Consider the following 23,534-nt stretch of genomic DNA (forward strand, 5'->3'; position numbering starts at 1 on the left):
CTTTCGATTATATAAAGCTAAAAGGTATTTTCTACTGTAAATATTGATGCCTGCATTAAGTGGCTCAATTCTTTTTGGTCTCTGATTTAGAAAACATCAATTCTGTTTTTAGATGCAGATAAAATATCTATCTCAGATGCTGCCTGGACATTAAGATCTAGATGGGAGTTGGTGTTCAAGTACTGTTACATACTTGAGTAAACTGTACAGTCCTACATCTGTTTGTATTTACCCATTACTTTCTATTGCTTCTGTTTTGGATTGTGTGTGTGTGTGTGTGTGTGTGTGTGTGTGTGTGTGTGTCCTCCTTTTTAAATTCTTCTGCAAACTCATTGCTGCCCCTGTAGCCTGGTGGGAGAAATTGTCATAAGCAAAACATAATGAGAACTCCAGCTTTAATGTTCCTGAGCAATGTTTTTTTGTTTTTTGTTTTTTTTTCTGAAATGACTAAGTCATATTCTTTGATCATAAATGGGTTGTAAAATCTTAGTAAATATTTAAATTTGTTGTGGGAGATTTTATTGTACTATGAATTCTGTGTGCAGTGATGAAAAGGGGAGATAGCATGTTTTATGGCAAAACTGAGAGTGCAAGGTTTGAATTGAGATCATCTGAAGTTCACAGGCAGTATTTATGGTGTAATAGCAGTCTTCTAGTGAGTGATTTTTGGGGGTACTCTGGTCAAGATAGCCTCAAAATTAGCTACTTAGGGAGTTTTTAGGATGTTCTGGAGGGGTTTTCCATTGCAAAAGAAGAGCGAAAAGCAAACTCTTACAGCATGAAAGGAGATAAGCAATTTCCTTTTGAAGAAGAGTCTGTGTCAACTCATGATGAGAGGGATTTTTACAGCAATATCTTTAGAAGAGGATATTAGAGTCTGTTAGGAGAAGGATAGCACATCCAAAGTGAGAAATACAGCTATGTAAGCAAAGAAAAGATGGAATATTGAGTATATCTCTTTCCTTATAGAGAAATGACAAAACTAAGTATTTTCATTTGGTTTGAGTTCATGAAATTCAGTGGGATAAATGACTCGAAGCTAATTCCCTCCAGTACTACTGCCAAGTGATTAATAGCATTCTTGGGTAAGTAAGGGCAGAAAGAGCAGGATTTGGGAAATTATCATGAGTAAAAGTTTTTGTTCTTATGTTTAACAAAGCAGCAAGATATTGCAGGGAGATGCCATTTGGCTGAAAGTACAGTGGACTCTAAGGCAGATATGGTTTGTTTTAATATAAAGATAGTAGCTGATGTCTTTGGACTGAGAAAGAGGGGAAAAAATGACACTGTGAAAGAGGAGAGAATGAATATTTATGTAGCTGTTACAGAAGGGTGGACAGAGCTGTGGAACAAGCTGCACACAGAGGTGGTACAGTCTCCTCTGCAGGTATTCAAAACCCACCTGCACTCTTTCCTATGTAAACCTACACTATGGAGCCTGCTTTAGCAGGGAGGTTGGACTTGATCTTCAGAGGTCCCTTTCAGCCCCTGTGATTCTTGTGAACAAAGATGCATCTGGAATAGCAGTATGGGTTTTAGAGGAGGAAAGTGCTACAGTAAGACTGCAGGGTGGCAAAATCTCTGGAATATATGTATTAAAAGCAGGCATTTGATCAAATAATATTTTGTCCTGTTGATATGATTCTTGCTTTTAATGTCTTGCTGAAGTGTGCAGTGTGCCATTAATAAGCCTTTAACTGTTAGAGTGGTTGCATTCACTAATTGTGTGCCTGCAGCTATATACTTATTTTTAAATTATGCAGCCTTACAAAAACTTGCTGTTCTCTCTTCCTGCTCACAGGTATCTTCTAGGATTTTTTTTGCTTCCTTTCTGTAGTTCTTACCAATGCCATGTGCAGCCATAAGGTGTTGTAATCTTAAGCTTCCAGCATTGCACTGAATCCTGGAAGTTCTTTTGCACACTTTAGAATACTTGAATCTGATGATGTGCAGAATTCCAGTAGCTCACAAAATTCAATATACAATGAAAAATACTAAAGAAATATATAACCAAGTAAAGAATTAGCTGGAGAATTATTTCTGAATGTGGGCAGTAACTAGTACTCAACAAAGTAAGTAAATTTCATCTGGCTTTAACCCAAACCATAATGTTAATATTTTCTCTAGCCACAGCCTGTTCTGCATGGGAAATATCAGTGTTTTACCCGAGTCTGTTCTACAGCCTTCAGAAAGCTTACCTACATTTATTGTGAAGCTATACAAGAGGAAAAACACATAGAAATCTGCTTGTTAAAAGTCAGAACTGTTTTAGTCCTGGTTTCTTTATGTTCATTAACTTAAAAGTATCTCTCAATTTTGGTATTCTCTGAATGGCAAGTCTCCACCTTTTATTAAATGGTGTAAAATGTTGATGCCATACGTAAATATTCCAAAGATTTCCCTGATATTCATGGTGTTACCGATTCAAATAGTATCCAGATATATAATACTCTAAGTCAAATTGGGGATGTACACCTTACCCTTCCTCCCCCCCAAACCAAACCAAAAAGCCCCTCACAGACATCAGACCCATAGGTTATCTTGCATGCAACTGGAGAACGGGGCTCCTACATGAACTGGGTATGCATGAGGGATAATCTCATATTATGGAGATGAATGCATTCATCTTCTTGAACTCCTTAAGGCTGTTAAGGGGGGGAAGCTGTTTTCAAGTATTTACTTGTTCTCTACTGCCCTCTGGATCAGTGGTTCTCAAACTGCTTTTTTTTTTTCCTGAAGGAGTTGAGACTGTCTGGTGCATGGTATGTGTAAACTTGTACATGACAAATGTGATGATGTGCTTAATATGCACTTATTACTGCAGGCATCACCAAGGTGAATTGTGTCCCAGTGCAGCCAGATCATCCCTTCCCGTCATTGCTCATCTTTTTCCCTGCTCTGGTCTTCTTGTCTGCACTGGAAACCTGTAACTGTTGTCCTCCCAGGGTATTGCCAACGTAGCCTGTAGGTCTTTGACATCCTCTTTCTCTTGAATCTTGCCTTAGGCTTTGCTAAGATGAGGGAGAAGATATGGCTGGATCCAGTGGGAAGCCAAGAATTTGGAGCTCTATACCATGCGAAAATCTCCTATTAGGGTCTGGGGAGAGGTAATTAGCTTTGCATGCTGCCAGGTGGACCTGTCCGAGATTCTGCCCGGACCGAGTGAGGATGGCGTAGGATGTGTTTGCTTTTCTCCAAAGCATGCTGGCATGTTCTGCTTCGAGCCTAGCCTGGGAAGGGGGCAGTACCTGGGGAAAAGAGTCTCCATCCCACCCCTTCTCTCCAGCTTGCCTTGGCAGAATACTTGCTGTGTTGGGCAGAGAGGGTTCAAGCTCTTTCCTAAATGTGAACAGTTGCTTTAAGGGGAGCATTCTCTTCCTGATGACTCTAGAGGAAGATAATCTCCACTAGGCTAAATTTAGCCTTTGAAAAACAACGAAGCAGTTATTCTTTCATACGTGCTTGGCTTGCTGCAACTGTTTCTAGGGATTCTGATGTCATGCACAGTATTTACTGTAAACGCTCAGCTATCTCCATAAATATTATTTATAAATTTAATTTTATTTATAGAAAGAACAATCACAGGACAGTGATGTGTCATATCGGATATCAAATCGCATCTTAGTTTTGTGCCACTGGAGATATTCATTTCATAAATTCTTAAAGTGGAATTGTTTTAAAACTTGCTAAACTACCTGGCTGTCTTTGTGAATTAATTGCAGACATAAGCTTTGTCCATTTTGAAAGAACACTGCATCAAGAGCTGTAAAAAAAAAATACAATAAAATAAGGAAGAGCTGCAGACTCTGTACTGGAATCCCAAACACGGTTCCTTGAGATTTTATAGCGTAATAGAATGTGGGTTTTTTTTGGTACAGTAGGTATCTTTGTTGCGATGCCATTTGCCTGCATAATTGGAACAGCTTTTTGATTTATCATTGGTGTTCAAGTCTACTTTATTCTGTTACGCTTTCCTTTTTCTAGAGTATGACTTTGCTTTGGTGTGTGTTTATCACAGCTGGAAGGGAGCAGGAAGGGGGAAATCCGTTCACTGTGCTGAGCGTGCCACAGAGAGTTTGTTCTCCTTCCAGGGATTGTACTGGGAGCTCTGTAGTGCCAGGATATCGGACAGGGTGTTTTTTGTAGTTTGCAAAGAAGAATACTCTATTGATTGATAAATTCCAACAGGGCTGTTCTTTTTTGTGATTTTGTCATGTGCAACAAAAGCAGGAAGAATGTGAATTTTCTGTGTGGACTGTTGTTTTCTAAGGTGAAAACTGAGAACAATAGGATATTAGAATGCTTAAAGAAATGGAATGGCAATGATGCATGGTTCTGATTAGGCACCTGTTAGAAGTGTAGGGATTTCTTACGGAACGTTTGTAAGGGGGTTGAGACATTAAGTGAAAAGTTGATTGCAAAGAGTCAGAGTACAATGTATTGTATTTTTTAATATATGTATGTATATATATATATATATATATATATATATATATATATATATATATTAAAAAATCTGCTTTTTTGTTGTTTTTTTTTTTCCATTTGGCACTTGCAGTTAACTCCCAGACAAAAGTAGTTAGCAGCAAAACAGTTTCTTGAGTTAATAAACTGGTAATTGAAGCTTCCAATTAATGATTGCCTTTTTACTTAATTTTGTTAGTAGCCAGGTGATGTATGACTTTAAAATCCATACTGGGAGGTGACATTAATGTTTAAGGTACAGTATGAATAACAACATAGATTAGACTGTAAAAATTGTGTCAGCTGGCTGTTATCAGATGTGGAGGTTTAGAATGTGATCTGAAGAGACAAATATGGCCAGTATTACTTGCTCTAGTGAAGCCAAATATAACATGAGGAAATGAGAGAGAGAGAAATGTGAGCTAATGGAAATAAGGTAGGTGGAAATTTAGGAGATTGGTTGGGAGAAGCAACCATGAATTTAGCAGCCAGCATTTTTATTGATTTCTTTTATATGTTGGCGTACTGAATGGGAAGTTGCATCAGGAGAGGAGAGTTTTTGCTAAAAGATAAACTTTAAACACAGGGAATAGTAAAGCATTTTGGAGGAACGTGTTCTATTCTGTGAAAGAAATATCATGATGCAGTGCTGTCTCCATTCAGAAGGAGCTTCTGCACAGTGCTGGAGGAAAATAGTTGGTTCTCAGAAAGCTGCCAAGAACAGAACTCAAATTTATACTGCATGGGCACTGGACTGATTCAGTAGTTATTGCCAAGTCTAAGCTTGTTCCATCAATCTGGATGGATGCACATTGGAGATGTCAATGTACCCCAAGTAAATTGAATACTTCTTTCCTAAGGAAACAGTGAATGCAGGCACTATTAGAGATAATTTGGAACAGATCTTTTAGAGGAGGGTAAGGGAATTCACAGTTATTTCAGCTTCACAGTCTTAAAAATAAGTCTAAAACATCAATCCCAGAACTACCTCAAAGCATAGTGACTGTCTTACACTGTAACCAAATGAAGTATGAGTCATTTTATGATAATATGTGTGAATTTTGGAAATCTGAGGAAGAAAGCCAGATTTTAACTTGAGTAACTGCATAATAAGGTTTCTTTGTCTCAAACTGTAAGTTGTTCTACTTTGAAGCTACAGAAAGTTTGTGCTGATTCCCACACTTCCCAAACTGGAGGAGATTATTCTGGGAGAGCACTGACACAGCAATCCCCTGTTCTGGCAGATGTCAAAAGCCCAAACTTGTTGTAGAAATAACAGGAAGCTTCCATTTAGAAACTAAGAAAAAGCCACTTGAATGGTAATAAACCAAGTGAGGCTCTGGAACAGACTGTCTGGAGTGGTTAAGGAATTTCCAGTTTTGGATGCCTCTGAGCAAGCTGGCCTAAGACCAACTATGTGAAGAATATAGCTGATCCTGACATAGTACTTGGGCATGGACCAGATGCAACTTGATTGGCTTCAGCAATTCATTTTGGTTATATTCTGTTTGTGCTTCTTAATTCTTCTGTCTGTGCTACCTTTTCAGACCTTTGAAGATTTGTAGAGAAGGAGAGAAAGAGATGGGTCTCTTTAAATAGGGCTCAGGAATGAAGTTTTATTAGAAAACGTGTGTCCTGTCTGATAAATCCCATGTTTGTACTCTTCTATATTGGCTATTTCCAACATTCCAGTAACAGATCATTAGTATAGAATTCCAAGTCCTGTTGTTAATTCAATATTAGGAATGGCTTCTGTTTTATGCTGAGCCTGGACATGTTTATATCCGGGTACAAAAATACATTTTTCAGTTCTGCTGTGTTGTTGATTGGAGCTGCTGAAAAGTGGTAAAATAGGAAAGACTTTTCTTGTTCAGAAGGCTTTTAGTAGTGTCTTTTTCGTATTGTGGCATTTAAGGATACTCTCAACTGCATTGGAATGTGGCCATTTGGGGACAACATAAGCACTGTAAATACACTGAGCTTTTCACTGTCAGGTGAAGAAGCTTTTGAAAGAGAGCAGAGTTTGAATGTTTCATATATGAAGCTTCCATTAAGCTCCAGAAGCACTTAGAGAAACGGTGTCCTGAAAACTCCTGGAGCAGGACCAGCAGTGCTTTCCTGGTCTGTGCCCAGCTGGCTTTCAGACCTGTGTGGGGAACATGTGCAAGTGACTAACAGTGTAACTCAAGGGCAAGATCTGAAATTAAGGAGAGAGATCCAGCTTAGATAACTTAAAACGATGAAACAGCAGGAAGTGCCACACCTGTCCACCTAAGTCTGAGAGACAAGAAAGACCTGCTCTGAAGAAAAGGTGAGCAAAGAATGCGTCTTGAAAAATAAGAAGGGGGAACAACTCCCGTATCTTGCTCAGAACGCCCCAAAGATTTTTTTTGTTTTGCTTTTCTTCAGTAAAAAAAGAAAAAGGCAAAGCCAGCAACAACACTGGGTTCAAAGTGCATCTGACTCTATTTCAGGTGTTTTTTGGGGCTTCCTGCAAGACACATGTGATGTGTTTCAAAGGACTTTAAAGATTTGACCATTAAGATTGTTCATTGTTTTTAAGACAGTTTAATCTTCATAACTTAAAGAAGACTATACCATAGTGCTCTATGCCATTCCAAGTATTGAAGGACATTCTATCTAATACTGGGGTCTTTTGCTGCTTAACTATACGTAATAAAATTCTTTGTGATATTCTTTAATGCTGCTAGATTATTTCTGTTGTAAGATTATGATAACTGTGATTTCCTAATTCTTGGCTGTTATATTTACTAAAAGATTTTTTTTATCTTTGTTCTTTGCTCATGAAGTCTGCAATTATTTTGTGATGCCAAAAAAAAAAAAGGCAGGTTTTCTGGAAAACTCAAAGAGCTGCTTATAATCATCAGGATCACATTTTTGTTCCTGAATCTTTTTGTTACCTATTATGGACTTTACAGGTAAAAGTGAAGTATGCTTTTTTCAGAAATATGGTTGCTTGGTGGCTTCTGGTTTTAACTCGTGAGGAGCCTATGCTGATTCTCCCCCTGCCAAAAGTGCAATCATTTCTGAGCTCCTAGGGGCAAACTATGACCTGTCCATCAGTTCCCTGCTGCTCAGTTGCCTGCTAAGCTGCTAGGCAAGTGTCTCAGCTTCCAGATCTATAAATTGAGACCAAGATAACCAGAATGAACGTGTTTCTGAAGAACAGTCATGAATGCTTCAAGGTGCTCTGAAATCCCACAAAGGGAGGAGCTTAAATAGGGTGGAATTGTTTTTCACTGCTTTTGTTTTCAGATGTCTGCTGAAATGAGAAAAATCTGCTAATGCAACAATAAGGAACTTCCTCCGTTGTCAGTGGGACAGAAATTGGAATTGGGATTGTTAAGGACCGGCTTGGATATTCTTTCCATTTTTGTATGTGTAAATGTAAGGTAGCTGAGGAAAGGTATTGCCTGTAACTCATGAGATGGGAGACTTTAATTGCCTCACAGCCTACTCTTTATTTCCCTGTCATTACCTGATATTCTAATAAATGTGGTATCAGAAGAGCTACCTGTCTTTAGCATGGTGGGTCCTCATCCATCAATCAACTCTGGAAACATTACCAAAATAAAAATATTGGTGAAGAGATGCATGTTTTACATCTGTCTTAGATAATCTGTCAGTATTATAAATTCTACCATTTCTATAGCCAGGAATGAAGCAGACACAGATCCGTTTGTGTGGCTGTGCAGCGACTGGGACATTCTGCATTTTTTCATCTTCCTCAAAGCAGCTGAATTAAGCAGACGTCCCAGTTTACCTGTTCATTTCCTGATATGAAGCAAATAAGACCAGTTATTTCTAGTGAATATTGGCTCTAAGTACTCTGGAGAGAAGCTTTCAGTAATTAAGGGGAGAAGTAACAGGAATGAATGCTGCTACAGGTTCTCGTCACAGATTGGAAAGAAAACCAAGCCAACAAACCAATCTGAAGCTAGCTTTCTCATTCTCTTGTACTTGTCTAGAAGGCAGAAAAGTCAAGTAGTTAACAACTGAAGATATTGTTTTAATTGCAGTAAGAACAAGCTTTTTGTGTGATCTTTAAGAAGGTTTGTGGAAAGTTTTAGAGGCAAATAAAACTTTGAGATCAACGCTGATGAAGAAACTCATTTGTCATAAAAATTAGAGTAAGAACAGTTTGAAAAGAAGGTCTAGAATTTTCCACTTACTGAGGAGCTTGTGTACCATATTCTGTTTTCTTTTGTAGGAGGGCACAATGAAAATTAAACCAGAAAATGTGTCAGAGATTATGCACACAATAGAAGTTGGAGCATATTCGGTTGGGAATATATGTTGAACTTTCACACAGATAACTCACAATTATAATGCTTCTTTATAGGACTACTTGTTGCAAATCATTACCCAGATGAGCTGTGAGATATACAGGTGTGAAAATAACAGGTGTCTGGAAGCGATTGAACAGCTGGCCATAGATAGGAGCTGTTGTTCGTGTAATGCATTTTCCTCTCCTTATGCTGACCCAGTCATCATCTGATTCTTACCTATTTGTGCTTATTTAAAGTAGATAAATTCCTGAAAGATTGCAAACAACACACTGTGGGCTAAGAAGTTAGGAAAGCCACAACTGAGAGAGGGAAGAAAAAAGCGCGCGTAGGGAGAATGCTACTGATGTGAAATTAGAAAGTCAAGCTGGGAAAATAGGAGTAAAAAGTGAAGAAGTTTTGATGTTCGTTATATTTGTTTCAGGAATCAAAGTTGGAGGAAGGTTTAAGGATGATTATCGTGCAGGAAAGCTAGCCCTGGGCTCCCAAACCTGCCTTCTTTGTCTCTATGTTCTTTGAAAGGAAAAGAAAGAAAGCACCAGGAAGATAGATAACAGCTTCAAAGGAGAAACCCCTAGGATTTTTTATTGTAGTTCCTTTACAGTACAAATATCTTTATTGCTTTGTCAATGTGAATTAAAAGCTTCTTGTTTGTTTTCAGACAACTTAGTGGTTGTGTATTTGAAAATACAGTGGTTAAACTTTGTTTGTTTGTTTTCTTACTAGAGTATCTTCAACCAGTTTCAATGTAGCAGTGAGAAAGTGCTGCCTTCAGATGCCCTACGCACAGCTCTGGCAAAGACATTTCAGGATGAGCAGCGGTTCCAGCTGGGCATTATGGATGATGCTGCTGAATGTTTTGTGAGTATAACTGGAAGATTATCAGAAGGCATAGATGCAAACTCTCCCACTACACAGTCAGCTCCCCACCCCAATTGCGATAGACCTCAAATAAGTCACCAAGCTTTAGGTGTCCAGTGGGGGAACCAGCTTTTGTTTTAATTATCGCTAATGATTTTGAAATGGAAATATCAATACTTAAATTTCGGTTTCTCATATATTCTTCTTGTAGTCTCAAGTATATGTTTGATGGAAATTGTGTTGTTAATAAAAAATTATCTCCATGCTTTTCAAAATTCTGGTACAGGGTATGATACTAAAACCTCACAAACATAATGCTCTCAATCAAAGAAAGTAATCAAGCTTTCTCATCTGCACCAACAAAATTTTCAGTTGGTTGCTGGCTTATCTTCTTCTATAGCCCTTATGTAGGTAAAGATCTTGGTGAAGATCTGCCATGTCCTGCCCTGGCCCTCTTCTTCCCAAATTTCTCTTAGCAGATATACCTTTCAAAATTTTATATTGCAGGCCTGGTCTGAATTTTAAGCTTTTTGAAGAAAAGTGTGTTCAGGTAGTACTAAAAGGAGTACTGTGCAGTGAAAAAATACTCTGTATTGTACTGTGGCTAGGCCCATTGACTTTTCTTGTTCTTGCTTCGCTTTTGTGCCATTCTGACTGTTACTGTTCACTGAAGATGTTTGGTCCAGCCAGAACTGTGTGCTAGCAATTCTGTGAACAAGGCTGTACGTGTCCAATGAGATTTGTTCTCTTTTATCATCTTCACTTAGGTGATATCGATACAGTAGGCACTGCAAGAGTGATTTGGGATATTAGTTTTAAGGATCACCTCAAAAGTAGAAAAGGATTTTGGGTGTCAACACACAACTCCTAAATCTTTAGTTTGACCCACTGATTTTTTTTTTTTTCTATATAGGAACTTTTTCTTCTCTTATGTTCATGTTTTCTTCTTTTCTTTCTTTATTTTCATGTATTTCTTTAAGTAGGAGGTACTTTTTGTCCTTTCCTTCTTGAAAATGGTGTCTGTGGGTGTATGCATACTACCTGGATGTTAAGAAAGATATTACTTCTTAATCCAATTACAAACATTGGTTTTACTACTACAGTGTAAAAGCTCAGGCAGAATGCCATTCAGAGTGGATGTATTAAATCTTTCATGTCCTGTATCTGCCTAATTTGACAGTTGCGATGTAGGGAATTATTGTGAAGTGATAAATTCATAGAACTGTTGTAGTTCTTAGACTAAATGGACTGCTAATGGAATTATGATAGCAAGCTACTCTATGTTTGTGGAGTACTATGGCAGAGTAATGGTATAGAAAAACAGTATAGTTTAATAGGCTTGCTCAAAATGGGAGTAGATCGTAACAATAAAGCTTCAAAGTGAAACAGAAGAGATGGGCCTGTATAGGAGACTGCCAACACAGCTTTGTCAAATCTGTGTGCAGCTGAGCACATGCAGAGGTCTGTATGTAGTACAACATGGGAACTTCAGATTTAGTCTGTTTCTTGAGAAATCTAATCTAAATAGCTCATATTATATTACAGGAGGAGTTACCACAGTCATGTTTGTTAGGTTAATTGTACTGGCATGAAAGCAGTTAAAACTGACAGAAGTTCTGTTTTGAGGTTAAGCTTTAAGGCAGAGATAATTCCCAAGCTTTTCACTTAACCTTTTCTGCCCTAAAGGCAGAGATTTAGTTTAAGTGGCAGAGGAAGATCTTAGATTCCTGAGTTAGGGGGAAATTGTACTAGGACAGAGCTGTTTTACCTAGTAATTAATCTTCACCTGATTGCTGCATGTTTATCAACCATCAGTGCAAGTCATGCTGGTGGTGAAAACTGCTGCTGGAAGAGACAGATTTCTGCTGTTCGTTCCAGTTAAATGTTGCTAGCAATGTGAGGAGAGGAAAATAAATCCTCAGATTTATTTAAAACAGATGACACTGTCTAGAAAATTTTCAGTGCTTTTGTTTCATGTGGAACTTAATCTACTTCATTTATTAGTTTTCCCCCTCTTTCATAGAATGTAGATTATTTGTCATATTTTGAAACTCCTGTGTAGTGTAGAAATTGATTTAGGGTTACTTGGTGCTGATGAGGAGAACTTAGTAGCAACCAATGTAAAATTGTGGAGCTGTTCTATCTGCTCCATTTGGTCAAATCCATTCACATTTGATTATTGGGCAGAGTGATCAATGACAATCTTCAGCTGTTCCAGTAAATAAAAGAAATGGTTATTTGGTGTAGCATTTAGAAGTCGGATGTGCCATTTTCTTTTACTACTTCTTCACTCTTTCTTGCCTCTTGGACTAGGAAAACCTGCTAATGCGAATTCACTTCCACATTGCGGATGAGACAAAGGAAGATATTTGCACTGCACCGCATTGCGTTTCGCATCAGAAGTTTGCAATGACTTTGTTTGAGCAGGTGAGATGATGCCTGTTTTACACAAATCGCCGCTTCTCAGCCTCATGTTTTAATCTGAAGACGTGTAGCTTTGGACCAGCAAAAAAAAAAATCTTACCTATACAATTCTTTTTCTCTCTCTTTAGTGTGTTTGTACCAGCTGTGGTGCCACTTCTGACCCATTACCTTTTATCCAGATGGTACATTATATCTCCACAACATCGCTTTGGTGAGTTCAATTTTTTTTTTTACAGGGAAGAGAACTTATTTATGCTACTGTTGCCATTTGATCTTCACCTTCATAACGCTAATTGTCCGGAAGATGATTTGTTCAGAGCTGGTGGAGCCTTCATAACCACTGCAAAGGGCATGAGAGTTTAGTGGAACAGAAAATAACTTAGGCATGGTTCAATGCGTCTTTTCTATTTAGTCCATATTCCCTTTCAAACCAGAGCTAACTTAAAGCTTTATCAGTCTGTTCTGAGTTTTGCTCAGCTGAGTGTTGGAAAGGTTCAAGGATAGAAATTGCATTATCTCTCTGGACTGGCTGTTCCAGAGCTTTGCCCCTCAGTGTGATTTTTATTTCTTTTTTCCCCATATATCCAACCCTTTCCTAGCTCTCTGCAGGACTTATTCCAGTCCAGTTCCACATACATCTGTTGTCCTGGGAAGGGGTTGGGAGGCTCATAAAAGTAATGTCACAATGCTCTGGATGTGTCCTAGTGGTTACTGAATAGGGAGAAATAATTACTTTGCTCAACTTGCATGCTAACGCCCAGTAATTTTGTTGGCATTCATCACTATGAGCGCACACTACAGACTGCGGATTCTGTGAGCCTGAAGTTCCAGCTATGTTTTGGTCCGCTTTGTATTCATACAATGGCTTGGATTCAAAGGTACCTTGAAGATCACCCTGTTCCATCCCCCTGCCTTGAGTAGGGTTGCCAATTGCTAAATCAGGAGCTAGATCAGATCACACCATGCAATCTGGCCTTGAACCTCCAGGGAGTCTGCTCCAGGGAGCTGCATCTGTAGCTTTTCTGGGTAACCTAGTCCAGTGCCTCACAATCCCCTGAGTAAAAAATGTACCCCTAACATCTGTATCTCCCCTTTTTTAGTTTAAAACTGCCTCCCCCTTAACCTATCACTATTAGACCTTGTAAAAAGTTGGTCTCCCTCCTGCTTATAAGCTCCTCTGAGGTACTGGAAAGCTGCAGTGAGGTCTCCACAAGCCTTCTTTTCTCGAAACGGAACAAGCCCAGCTTCCTTTAACCTTTCTTTGTAGGAGAGGCATTTCAGCCTTCTGGTCATCTTTCTGGCCCTCCTCTGGACCTGCTCCAACAACTCCACATCTTTCTTCTGCTGGGGGCTCCATACCTAGACAAAGTAGTTTAGATGAAGCCTCCCCAGGGCAGAACAGAGGGGAATAGTCATCTCCCTTGGTCTGATGTCCACCTTTCCTTTGATACAGCCCAAAATGCAGTAAGCTTTCTGAGAGTTTACCTTTGCAGTCTACACCTCCCAGTTCGGCCACAAGAACAATATAGAAGACTCAGAAGTCTTGCTAGAGACCAAATGAGAACTCACTGTTCTCCTCTTGTCAATAGAGCTTATCTTTTTGTGATAGGAATTAGTCAACTTAGTCATGCATAGCTTGTCCATGGGAAATCTTCTGGCAGTTGTGATTCACCTTCTTATCATTCTTATGACAAGGTGATTTTCAAGGGTATATTTGGTCCATTGTCTCCCCAAGTAGTAGAGCAAGATTGACCAGTCTCAGTTCCTCTTTCTTGTCAGTGCTAAAGATGGGTATAACACTTGGCCTTTCTAGTTGCTGATTGCCATGACCTTTCATTAAAGGAACTGCTGCTCTAGCTCTGTTACAGTTCTGCTGAATGAATTGTAGAAGAGGGAAGCTGATTTTTCTCATCCTTGCTGCTCAGATAAAACCTGCCATAACATACTAGAGGCAAAACTGTTGTTTGTTTGTTTTGAAATTTTGACTGGTATGAAAAACTCTTCATTTGTTGTCCTGCATGAGAGGCATAGCCTCAAAAGGTTGTCTTGAAAACTGTTAGTTGAGTAATGTAAAGCAATACGTTGTTTTTCCTTGTGGCTGCTACCTGACATTTATTAGAAGAGCAACAAAATAGTCATGTAAACTGTATTCAATACTTTATATTAAAAAAAATCTCAATAATGTTGAGTTGCACATAATTAAAAAAAAAAAAAAGCCCCAAAAGAGTAGTATGTTTATTTACCTCTTTAGACATGGCTCTTAAGCTTGAGGCCATTTGTATTTTTGTGTACTTACTGTTACTTTTCTTTTAACATGGACAGTTACATCAATTGAATACTGCGCTATTTTTCACCTGTAGTTTCTTCAGTAAGGATGTGCTTTACTGTGCTACTTCACTAATGTGGTTGCTGAAGTGGAGCATCTTTAATCGTATGATTTTTTTCTGTACTACAACCTTAAATATAAAAAGTGTTGTGCAATTTAAGGTTCTCAGCCTTTTAGCGAAACACTCTTAATGTGCTTTGTATTTTTCTGGTTTTGTTAAAATTTGTTTCCTATCCTTTATGCTGAAGCAATCAAGCTATTTGTATGCTGGAGAGACGTGAGAAACCCACTCCAGATATGTTTGGAGAGCTACTGCAGAATGCCAGCACTATGGGAGACCTGAGAAATTGTCCGGTTAGTATGTTTCGTTTTCTTCTGAGCAGGGCAGACAGGACAGAAGAATTAACAGATTACACTGGTATGTATTTTTTTTTTTAACTCATGAGCATTTTTCAAGATATAGGTCAAAGGAATGTTAAGGAAAAGGATAGATGAGATTTTTCTTTGGGTTTGAATTCAGTACTTCTCAGTTATTTAATGAAGAAAAAGAAAACTGCTGATGCTGAGTGCCTCACTGAAGATTTTTAAAGCCTCCAATGCCAACGTATGAAGCTGCAATTATTCTTTGATCCTATGAAGAAATTTCTTGACTAAAGAAACAGAAGTGAAAGAGAATGTGGGAACTTTATCTTTTTATGGGAGATCTGCATGTTGGCAGTGGTTTTGAGTCACTAGGCTTTCTAGAAGGAGTGTTCCAGAAATTCATCCAGTTTCTCTGGTGTTTTTTTTTTTTTTTTTTTTTCCTATGAAAGCAGTGTGTACCACCTGTAATAAGAGCATGAGAAAAGGTGTACTTATTTCTTAAAGAATCTTGCCAGTAGTACCATGTTGTGGCACAAGTAGTATAACTTTTGCACCAGTTACTACAATTGCTTGTAGAAGGTCAGTTGTTTTGCCTGGGTAATCTTCCATTCACAATTTTTCAGTTGGAATAAATTTTCCTATTGGTACTGTACTTGCATCATGTAGCCAAAATTGATCAGAGGGGAAGAGAAAACAACAGACACTTATTGTCAGAGGTTGTTCCAATGGTGAGGGATTGTAGGCTAGCCGGTATACCTGTGAGAGCTGTGTCAAAGGCAGGAACCATCCCAGAAAACCTGAGAAGGTATTGTTTCAAGTTTCTGAATGAAGTATACTGTTCAGAGTATGGGAGGTGCTGACCAGAAAATGTGTGATGATTTGCATTTAACTGGTACATAACGTTTTAAAAACAATTACTGTATATGCTAAGTTGATAAACATAGGCTGCTGTTCTTAATGTTGTTGCCTAAAAATGCATACTGCTACACAGTAAAAATCCAATAAATCAGCTTGAGAAAAATAAAAATGGTTTTATGCAAAACTAACCTTTTCCCCTTCGAATCATAAGGCTTTGATTTGGTTCTAAAATAAGTTTGATATCTTATTAATTTGGGTACATTCAGATCCAGAGCTTTAAGTGTGTAACAGCCATCATCAAACTTCTTTACGTATTGACTGATGCAGGGAATAGCTGCATAATTGTTGCTTTGTGTAATGCCACTGTTCAGTGCCTCTGAGCCTGAAGTCCAGCAGTGCAGGCTCTAGCAGGAATCTCGTGTCCATTCCCTGTGGCTGCTGTACACATTTCCTTTCTATGACTATCTCCCTCCCCACCAGCCCTCTGTAGCTTCTGACTTTGAAACATTCCTTTTTAGTCTCCATTCAAATATTAAATTCTTTTTTATTGGTGAATATGTGGTTTTACTCATCTCAGTAAAGGAAATGAAGATGCTCATGTTTTAAGAAACAACAGAAGTCTTAAGATATTTAATAACTGAAACATTATTATTTAGTAGAAAGACTAAGACTGGTCTTTTTGAAGATGAAGATGGTTTGTAACTGTAAACAAACAGCTGGGTGAAATTGCTTGCCAGCTCTTGCTGACCCTTCCTTAGTTTGTTTGGGAAATATTCTTACTGATGTTTAGCTAAGGCTGGACTACTGGAAGCTTCACTAGCATGACTTACTAGAATTTTGTATTATTCCTGTCTTATGAAAAGTGCTCATGTTAGCAGGAGGAGCAAAGATGACGACTATTTGAGAGTAAGATAGTTGTTTTTTGTTTGCTTGGATGAGATAATCCACAGAATTGCTTGCACTTTGAATGTCTGTTGCAAAATGTGTATGTAGTGATCTTTGATATAAATGTCTGGTATCTATGTGTAAGCATCATAATGTTCTAACTTTCTATCTGGAATGAAAAAAAACACCCCACAACCACACATGCACTTGGTTAACTTTATAAACTGTTGTCGGGAAGGAGCTCCTTATGTCCTTGTTTCCAGAGTTGTAGTGCCAGAAATGAGAATATTAAATTCAGAAACTGTTCCCCATAGTGATGAGAAACTATTCTCATTTTGAAGATGCTTTCTTTCTGGGATCTTTTTTGTGTGACCCACCCCAGGGGGAAAGCGGGTGTTCTAATGAGACTTCAGAAAAAGTTCAAAGTTGTTCAACTTTCAAGTTGTCCCGAAAATAAAAAGATAATGCTCTGCTTCCTAGAATTACAGTGATAATATCTTAATTCAGATGGTGGAGTTTTTTTCGTGATGCTTTAAAGATGCCTGTAATTCCAACAGATAATGGATCAGAGGAACCTCTGAGAAATGTGTTAACTTCAAAAGCAAGCTTATCTCTAACAAGTGCTCTGGCCAGAGAATGGGGGGAAATGGCTGGTTGATAAGTAGAGATAGCTGTATTGAAAAGAAAAAAAGGAAAACAAAGCAAAAAATAAGCAATGAAGATCTGCAGTGGCAACTGTACTATTGAAATTTGCACTTGTTAATGCCTAGCACTAACATTACAATAAACAGATTTATTTTCAATGTTTTGTTTTATTTAAAATTTCAGAGTAACTGTGGAGAAAAGATACGTATTCGTCGTGTGCTGATGAACTCCCCACAGATTATCACCATTGGCCTGGTTTGGGATTCAGACCACTCTGATCTGGCTGAGGATGTTATTCACAGCCTGGGCACTTGCCTTAAACTGGGAGATGTGAGTATTTCATATGAGGTCTGGTCTGAAAGTAATGCCTCCTATTGTTGGCCCATGATGTCAGAGGCAGATGTGGGTGGGATGACTTTAGAAGCTGAACCTTCCTGTTGATATTCTGTTACGTGTTGTTGCTGTGTGACAGATGGCAGCAGAGGGGTAGTCTGACACAATGATGTCTGATATGGAAATGCATGTAGAGCAAAGACATGTCACTGAATTCCTCCATGCAGCAAAAATGGCACCCACTGCCATTCATCAGCGCTTGCTGAATGTTTATGGTGAGCAATCAGTGGATGTGACAGTGAGGGAGTGGCAGCAGTGACAGTGGGTCACCTCCTCCGTGCAGATTTTTAGGTGCGCAGAATGCAGGCTCCTCTTTGTTGCTGGAGAAAATGCACAGCTAATGGTAGTGGCTGTGTTGAAAAATAGTGCTTTGTAGCTGAGAATTTGCTTTATCAGAGTGTTACTATCTTTGCACTTGTTATAGTTTTCATGGGAATAGGTGGGAAATGTTACTGTCAGAGGGACCTATGCATTTTAATTACCTCCAAATGCACAACTTTGCACATAATAATTCATAGTAATAGATTGAATAATAATAAATAAAAAGTTGCTACCTTTACCTTTTCAGCTTCTATAAACGCAGGGCAGATCCAAAGATCTGATCTGCTTCCAGATGCTTCTCAAAAACTATGAAAGTACCGGTATAGTTTCATATTCTCAACTTTATTAAGTTATTGTGTGTGGTTCTTAAAAATAAGAAAAAAATACTCCAAGAAACAGTTTGTCTGAATAAAAACATGTATAAGGGAATTTTAGGTTGTCGTTTGTGCTGATTTTTATTAAAATGCCTCTGTACACTTTTCACTTCGTAGAGCAGAAGTTTATTTCTATTACTTATGAAGATAAAATATGGTTTATGGTTATTTAACTCTTTATCCTTTTAATTTAAATGTGTAGTTGTAATGCTTAGGAGTTACTTAAAACTCAGCAGTCTCAGAGATGATGGCTGACATCGTTTGATTCACTGATAGGTTAAATTAAGTAGTGCACAGCATCCATAGGATTTGTCTTTTAGAGGATTTACTTAGTCTAAATTATATCATGTTTTAGTGCTGCATGGTGTATATACTGAATTGTAGCTGTGTTCTACTGTAGCACTGAGATACTACAGTAAAATACTTAAAATCAGAGCACGTTAACGGAAATGTGATTGTACACAAAATGCAGTACTTGCACAGTAAAGCACTAAATGGTCTAAAAATGACCACAGTATATTTTTAAATAGAACATGATCAATTAATATCAGAGGACAGATTTTTGTGTGGGACAAGTTCTTTTGACCTGCTGGTATGTTCATTTCATCTTTTACATGATATTATCTTAAATTGAAGTCTGCTTGAGTCAAAAATAAATGCCAGCTGTTTAGTGTCAGAGCTGCATTGTTTCTACAAAGTAGAGAGGAAATAACAGATTAAATTAGTATTTCATAGAATCAGCAAGCATAACACAGAGTATGTGGACAGTGCACAGTTTTGCTTCTATAGATTTTTTTTAGAGTCTCCAAGACTGACTCAATTCTTGAGCACCTGCTCAGTTGCTGGTTTGTTCCTTGTTTATGTCTCTATTTTTGTTGAATGTTGGTTAATTACTTCAGTCTTTGTTGTCTTATTTTCTGTCTCTTGAAGTAAGAACAACTGATGCTTCTTGATAGTACCTTATGGTCTTCAACCGGAAGGCAATATGTAAGATGCTGGGTTATGTTATTGATTTTTGACTTTTTTCAATTTCCTTATCTCCCTTCTTGAAGCTCTTCTTCAGAGTAACTGATGACAGAGCAAAACACTCAGAGCTGTATTTGGTGGGAATGATTTGTTACTATGGAAAGCATTACTCTACTTTCTTCTTCCAAACTAAAATTCGTAAATGGATGTACTTTGATGATGCTCATGTCAAAGAGGTAAGAAAATGTTTAGAAAAAGTCTCTTTGAAATTTGCTAACTACTTGTGTACAAATCTTTACTGATCTTTAAAGATTTTGAGAAATTTAATCTATTTTCCCCACTCAAAACCCATAGCTTTGTACCTTTTCATGAGTAAATAAAGCGTTCTTGGAAAAGCATACCGGAAATCTCAGAAGCACCCCATTCATAGTTTTGTTGTGTTGGCTGATGTTCTTCCTTTCATGTCTTTTGAAATCCTGTTGTTTGTGCACAAGGCTAACATGCTTCTCTTTCCCTTGCTGAGGAGCAGCATTGCTATTTAGTGAGGGCTTTTGGGGTTGTTTGTTGAACTATCTGGATGCCAATCTTCCCCAGTAGTTGTTGCCAACAACAAATTTTCCACCTGTTTGTTCCTTTCTTTTCTTTTCACCAATCATGAAGTCCTTGACATTCCATATACTAGTGCTAGAATATTGGCACAGTGTTACTACATCCCATTAGGTTGTTTTACTTTATTTCACACCACTTTCCTTTTATTCCTTCTTGTCATGGAGGCTCAAACATGAGAGAGGAAAATTTTCTCCTGTAGTCGTGCCAAGCACAGTCTCAAAGGGAAAACTAATCCTTCCATTTGTTCTCAGTCACATTTGTCTGCAGCAAAAATGCCAATGATAGGTATTGCAGTGCTTTAGTTGAATTAACTGTATATGGAGCAGGTTTTTTTCTTTTAGAAAAGATGTTCAGTGCACTTAATAAAGTCTGTATTTGTATATGAGGAATATTTCTGAGATGATATAGTGATGGTAATTACCTCATTTTTCAAAATGCTATGGAGTTTGTTTTAGCAGCAGAGGAGGTTCACACTCCAAAGTGGTTAGCATTGGCTTAAATTTGCTGTCATGCTAGAGGTGTAATTTTTTGCTTACCATTCATTTTGTTTATGGTGGTGGAAGGATTAAAGAGCTTTGTTAACTGGTCTTTTGTTTTGACTGATGCAAAGTTTGAATGTTTGAAGGGATGAACTGCCTTTTATTAAAACAAAACAAAACAAAAACCAGTAACAACAAAGAAACCAAACCCTCTGAAAGGGAAGGATTATTTTTGTAGTTATACTTTTAGCAAAAATAATGGCTGTTTAGTCACAAAATAGTGAATATCTTGGTTTTAGCTGAGCTGGTTCCACTGTGTTCCAAATGTGTTCTTGATCAGCTGATGCTGTGAGTGATAATTTACTTCTCAAATAAGCTGAGTCTCAGAGGAATGGAAATGCCAGTTTTAAGAGATAGTTTGCTTGCAGTTACATTTTAGAAGTAATGTTCCTTTTTGAAGTATTTTTCAACTTCTACTAGTAGTCTTGAGGTGTCTTCTTCAGTACTGGATGTGGAAGAAGTTGAAGAATGTCAGTAAAGAAATAGAAGGGGGGGAAAGGAGTCCTTATTGTAGAAAATTATGACACAGTTGTCTTAATATTTTTTGTTGTTGTTAATTCAGATTGGTCCAAAATGGAAAGATGTTGTGACAAAATGTATTAAAGGTCATTATCAGCCTTTACTGCTGCTGTATGCTGATCCGCGAGGAACTCCAGTATCAACACAAGACTTGCCCCCTCAAGTGGATTTGCAGCAATACAGTAGGACGTGCTATGATAGTGAAGACTCAGGTAAACGCTCTGGACTGCATGTTTATTCCTTTACTCTGTAGTGTTGTGTGTGAAAAGTTTTTATTTTGAGTGTGTTTCTGTTAGCGTTTGTTACTTTTCAAAGCTGATCTGGAATTCTTAGGAGAATTTACAGTATTTTACCTTTGAACCTCTCTTCCAGTGGATAGCAATCTCTCAAGCATAAAAATAAAAGTTAGAGAAAAGATGGAAAAAAGAACTGAAGGGTCTGTTGTGAAATGGCTGTAAAGAGGAACAGTAACTGATGAATTCATGGGCTGAGTTCATAAATCCATCAGTAGTTCTATCAGGAACAGAATGATAAAATCATTCCAGTCAGAGGAAGCTGCAGAATTAAGCTTGGGAGAGAAGTTAGGGAAAAGAAACATTAAGGAAACATCACGAATGCATCCTTTGGGATGGTGAAAGAATCTGAGGGAAAGGAGAAGAAATACTGGGGATGGCAGGAAGGGAGGGCAAGAATCAGTGCAGTTATCAACCTTTGGCTTGTCTTTTTTAAAGTAACTTATGAGATACAGACTAATTTGTGGGAAACTGAAGGAAAAGGGTTTGGCAAAGGCTTATGCATTTAGGTGATGTTTAGTTGATTCCTTTTTCATTAAAAAAAATAATAATAAAAATTTACAACTGTAGATATGTAAGACTTAACATTAAAGATGCCAGTAATGCTTTTCTACTTCCTGAGTTCTGTGTAATGTAGGTAGTCCTTTGAATTAGAAAGGTGTATCCAAATAAGTTGCTTCAGAGGTGATAACTGCTCTACGTATTGTTAGTGGTGTGATGGGCTGCTGGGTTACTGAATTTCTGGATGATTCTGGATGTTAAAGTAGGACCTCAGCCTACAGTAATATAATTCAATGAGCAATAGATGTATTCAGAGAAAGATGTGCAATTGCAATCCAGATAAGGTGAAGACTAGAAACAGGGTTTACTTTTATACAGTAATGGCTTAGCAAAGAAAATTGTTTCTGTTTTTGGATGGTTGCAGAGAGTATTTTATATTAGAATGGATTTATTGGTTGTCAAGAATAACAAGGTAAAGCCAAAACCAGAAATACAGCTTTTTCCTGGGTTTTTAGCCTATTTTTACATCTGTAATTCTAAGAATGTTTTATGGTTTTCATGGACAATATCTAGCTTTATGCTTCCTAATCAGTAAATCAATAGAGAACATCTGCTGTCGTCTTAGTTATATGTTGATGGTCTGGTAGTAATGAAACAGATCTCCAACTCTTCTTAAAATAAATGCAAATAAAGGCTGTTAAAAAAACTTCTCACTCAAGATGTCTTTCAATTTATAAATATATCTTCCTGTTCTGAAGAAAACCAGGGAGCCTGGAGTGGGGGAAGGCCCTTCACTGCTATCCATCAGTTGTGAGCACCTCTACAAGCATCAGATTGATATATGCTGTAACAGGCCTTGTAGTTCTGCTGCTTGGTCTCCAGGAAATACATTGCAAACGCTTCTGCTCAGTGTCCCTTCAATATCTAATATTATTGTGTTCTAAAACAACTTCAGGAAGCTAAGTATAAAAATACATACATATAAAAATGTTAAAAGGTGTTTCCTTTCAGATAGAACTCAGAAGGTTATGATGAGTAACCTGCTCTTTGATTGCAGAAAACTTGGTGAATCTCCAATTAACCACAAGAAATTGAAATTTGACATTAATTTCTTTTCCAGGGAGAGAACCATCCATCTCAAGTGATACCAGAACAGATTCCTCTACTGACAGCTATCCTTACAAACAGGCACACCATGAGTCTGTGGTCAGTCACTTCTCTTCTGACTCACAGGGAACGGTCATTTACAACGTGGACAATGATGCAGCTTCTCAAAGCAGCAGGGACACAGGTAGCAGATAAATTTATATCACAGTAGTCATTGTCATTAAATATGGTGACTACAGTGGAGCTCAGTGAATAATCTCTTTTTATGCAACCCATAACAGACTAGTGAACAATTTTTACTCTCCTGTTTGGTTTTGGTTTGCAGTTAACCATTGTAATGCCTAAGATTAGCATAATTTTAAGTGTATGGCTAGCTTTTGTAGACTTTTATCTAGCCAGGCAAAAATTTACACACACTATTTGTGTTATCCCCTATCTACCTGCTCTCTTAGTCATGTAAAATTCTGGAACTTGGAGTTTGTTTTGCACTACCATTGTACAGTTTGTAAGTGATGTGTGTTCTACTTACTCATCTATGGGAAGTTTGTTTCAGGAGTTGCAGCTGCCTGGGAAAGGTATTTCTCTCACCATGAATATCCCATAACTGAGTACCGAGGACTTCCTGTGTATGTGTGTGTTGGCAGTACATAGCAGTGTATGTACTGCACCAGGGAGGAGCATAAGATGATTTCCTGCCTGTGCTATGGAGACAAGTGAGAACATACAGTTGGAAGAGAGTCTGTCTTCATATTCCTTCAGGCAGCTGAAGAGTCTGCCTG

At 38.0% G+C, this 23,534-nt stretch overlaps 1 protein-coding gene across 11 annotated transcripts in view; it reads left to right on the top strand.

Moving 5' to 3' along the window:
• The window catches only part of USP54 (ubiquitin specific peptidase 54), a 95,680-nt gene that overhangs the window by 49,375 nt on the left and 22,771 nt on the right, over positions 1-23,534 (top strand). For all 11 annotated transcript variants that reach the window (XM_048946749.1, XM_048946753.1, XM_048946742.1 and 8 more), the window contains 8 exons: positions 9,498-9,632; positions 11,946-12,059; positions 12,185-12,267; positions 14,631-14,736; positions 17,317-17,463; positions 19,274-19,423; positions 20,898-21,066; positions 22,769-22,939. In XM_048946749.1, coding sequence (XP_048802706.1) covers positions 9,498-9,632; positions 11,946-12,059; positions 12,185-12,267; positions 14,631-14,736; positions 17,317-17,463; positions 19,274-19,423; positions 20,898-21,066; positions 22,769-22,939 — 1,075 coding nt within the window. The remainder of the gene's footprint in view (positions 1-9,497; positions 9,633-11,945; positions 12,060-12,184; positions 12,268-14,630; positions 14,737-17,316; positions 17,464-19,273; positions 19,424-20,897; positions 21,067-22,768; positions 22,940-23,534) is intronic.

This window comes from Lagopus muta, chromosome 5 (assembly GCF_023343835.1).
Source record: "Lagopus muta isolate bLagMut1 chromosome 5, bLagMut1 primary, whole genome shotgun sequence".
NCBI classification, from domain to species: Eukaryota; Metazoa; Chordata; class Aves; order Galliformes; family Phasianidae; genus Lagopus; species Lagopus muta.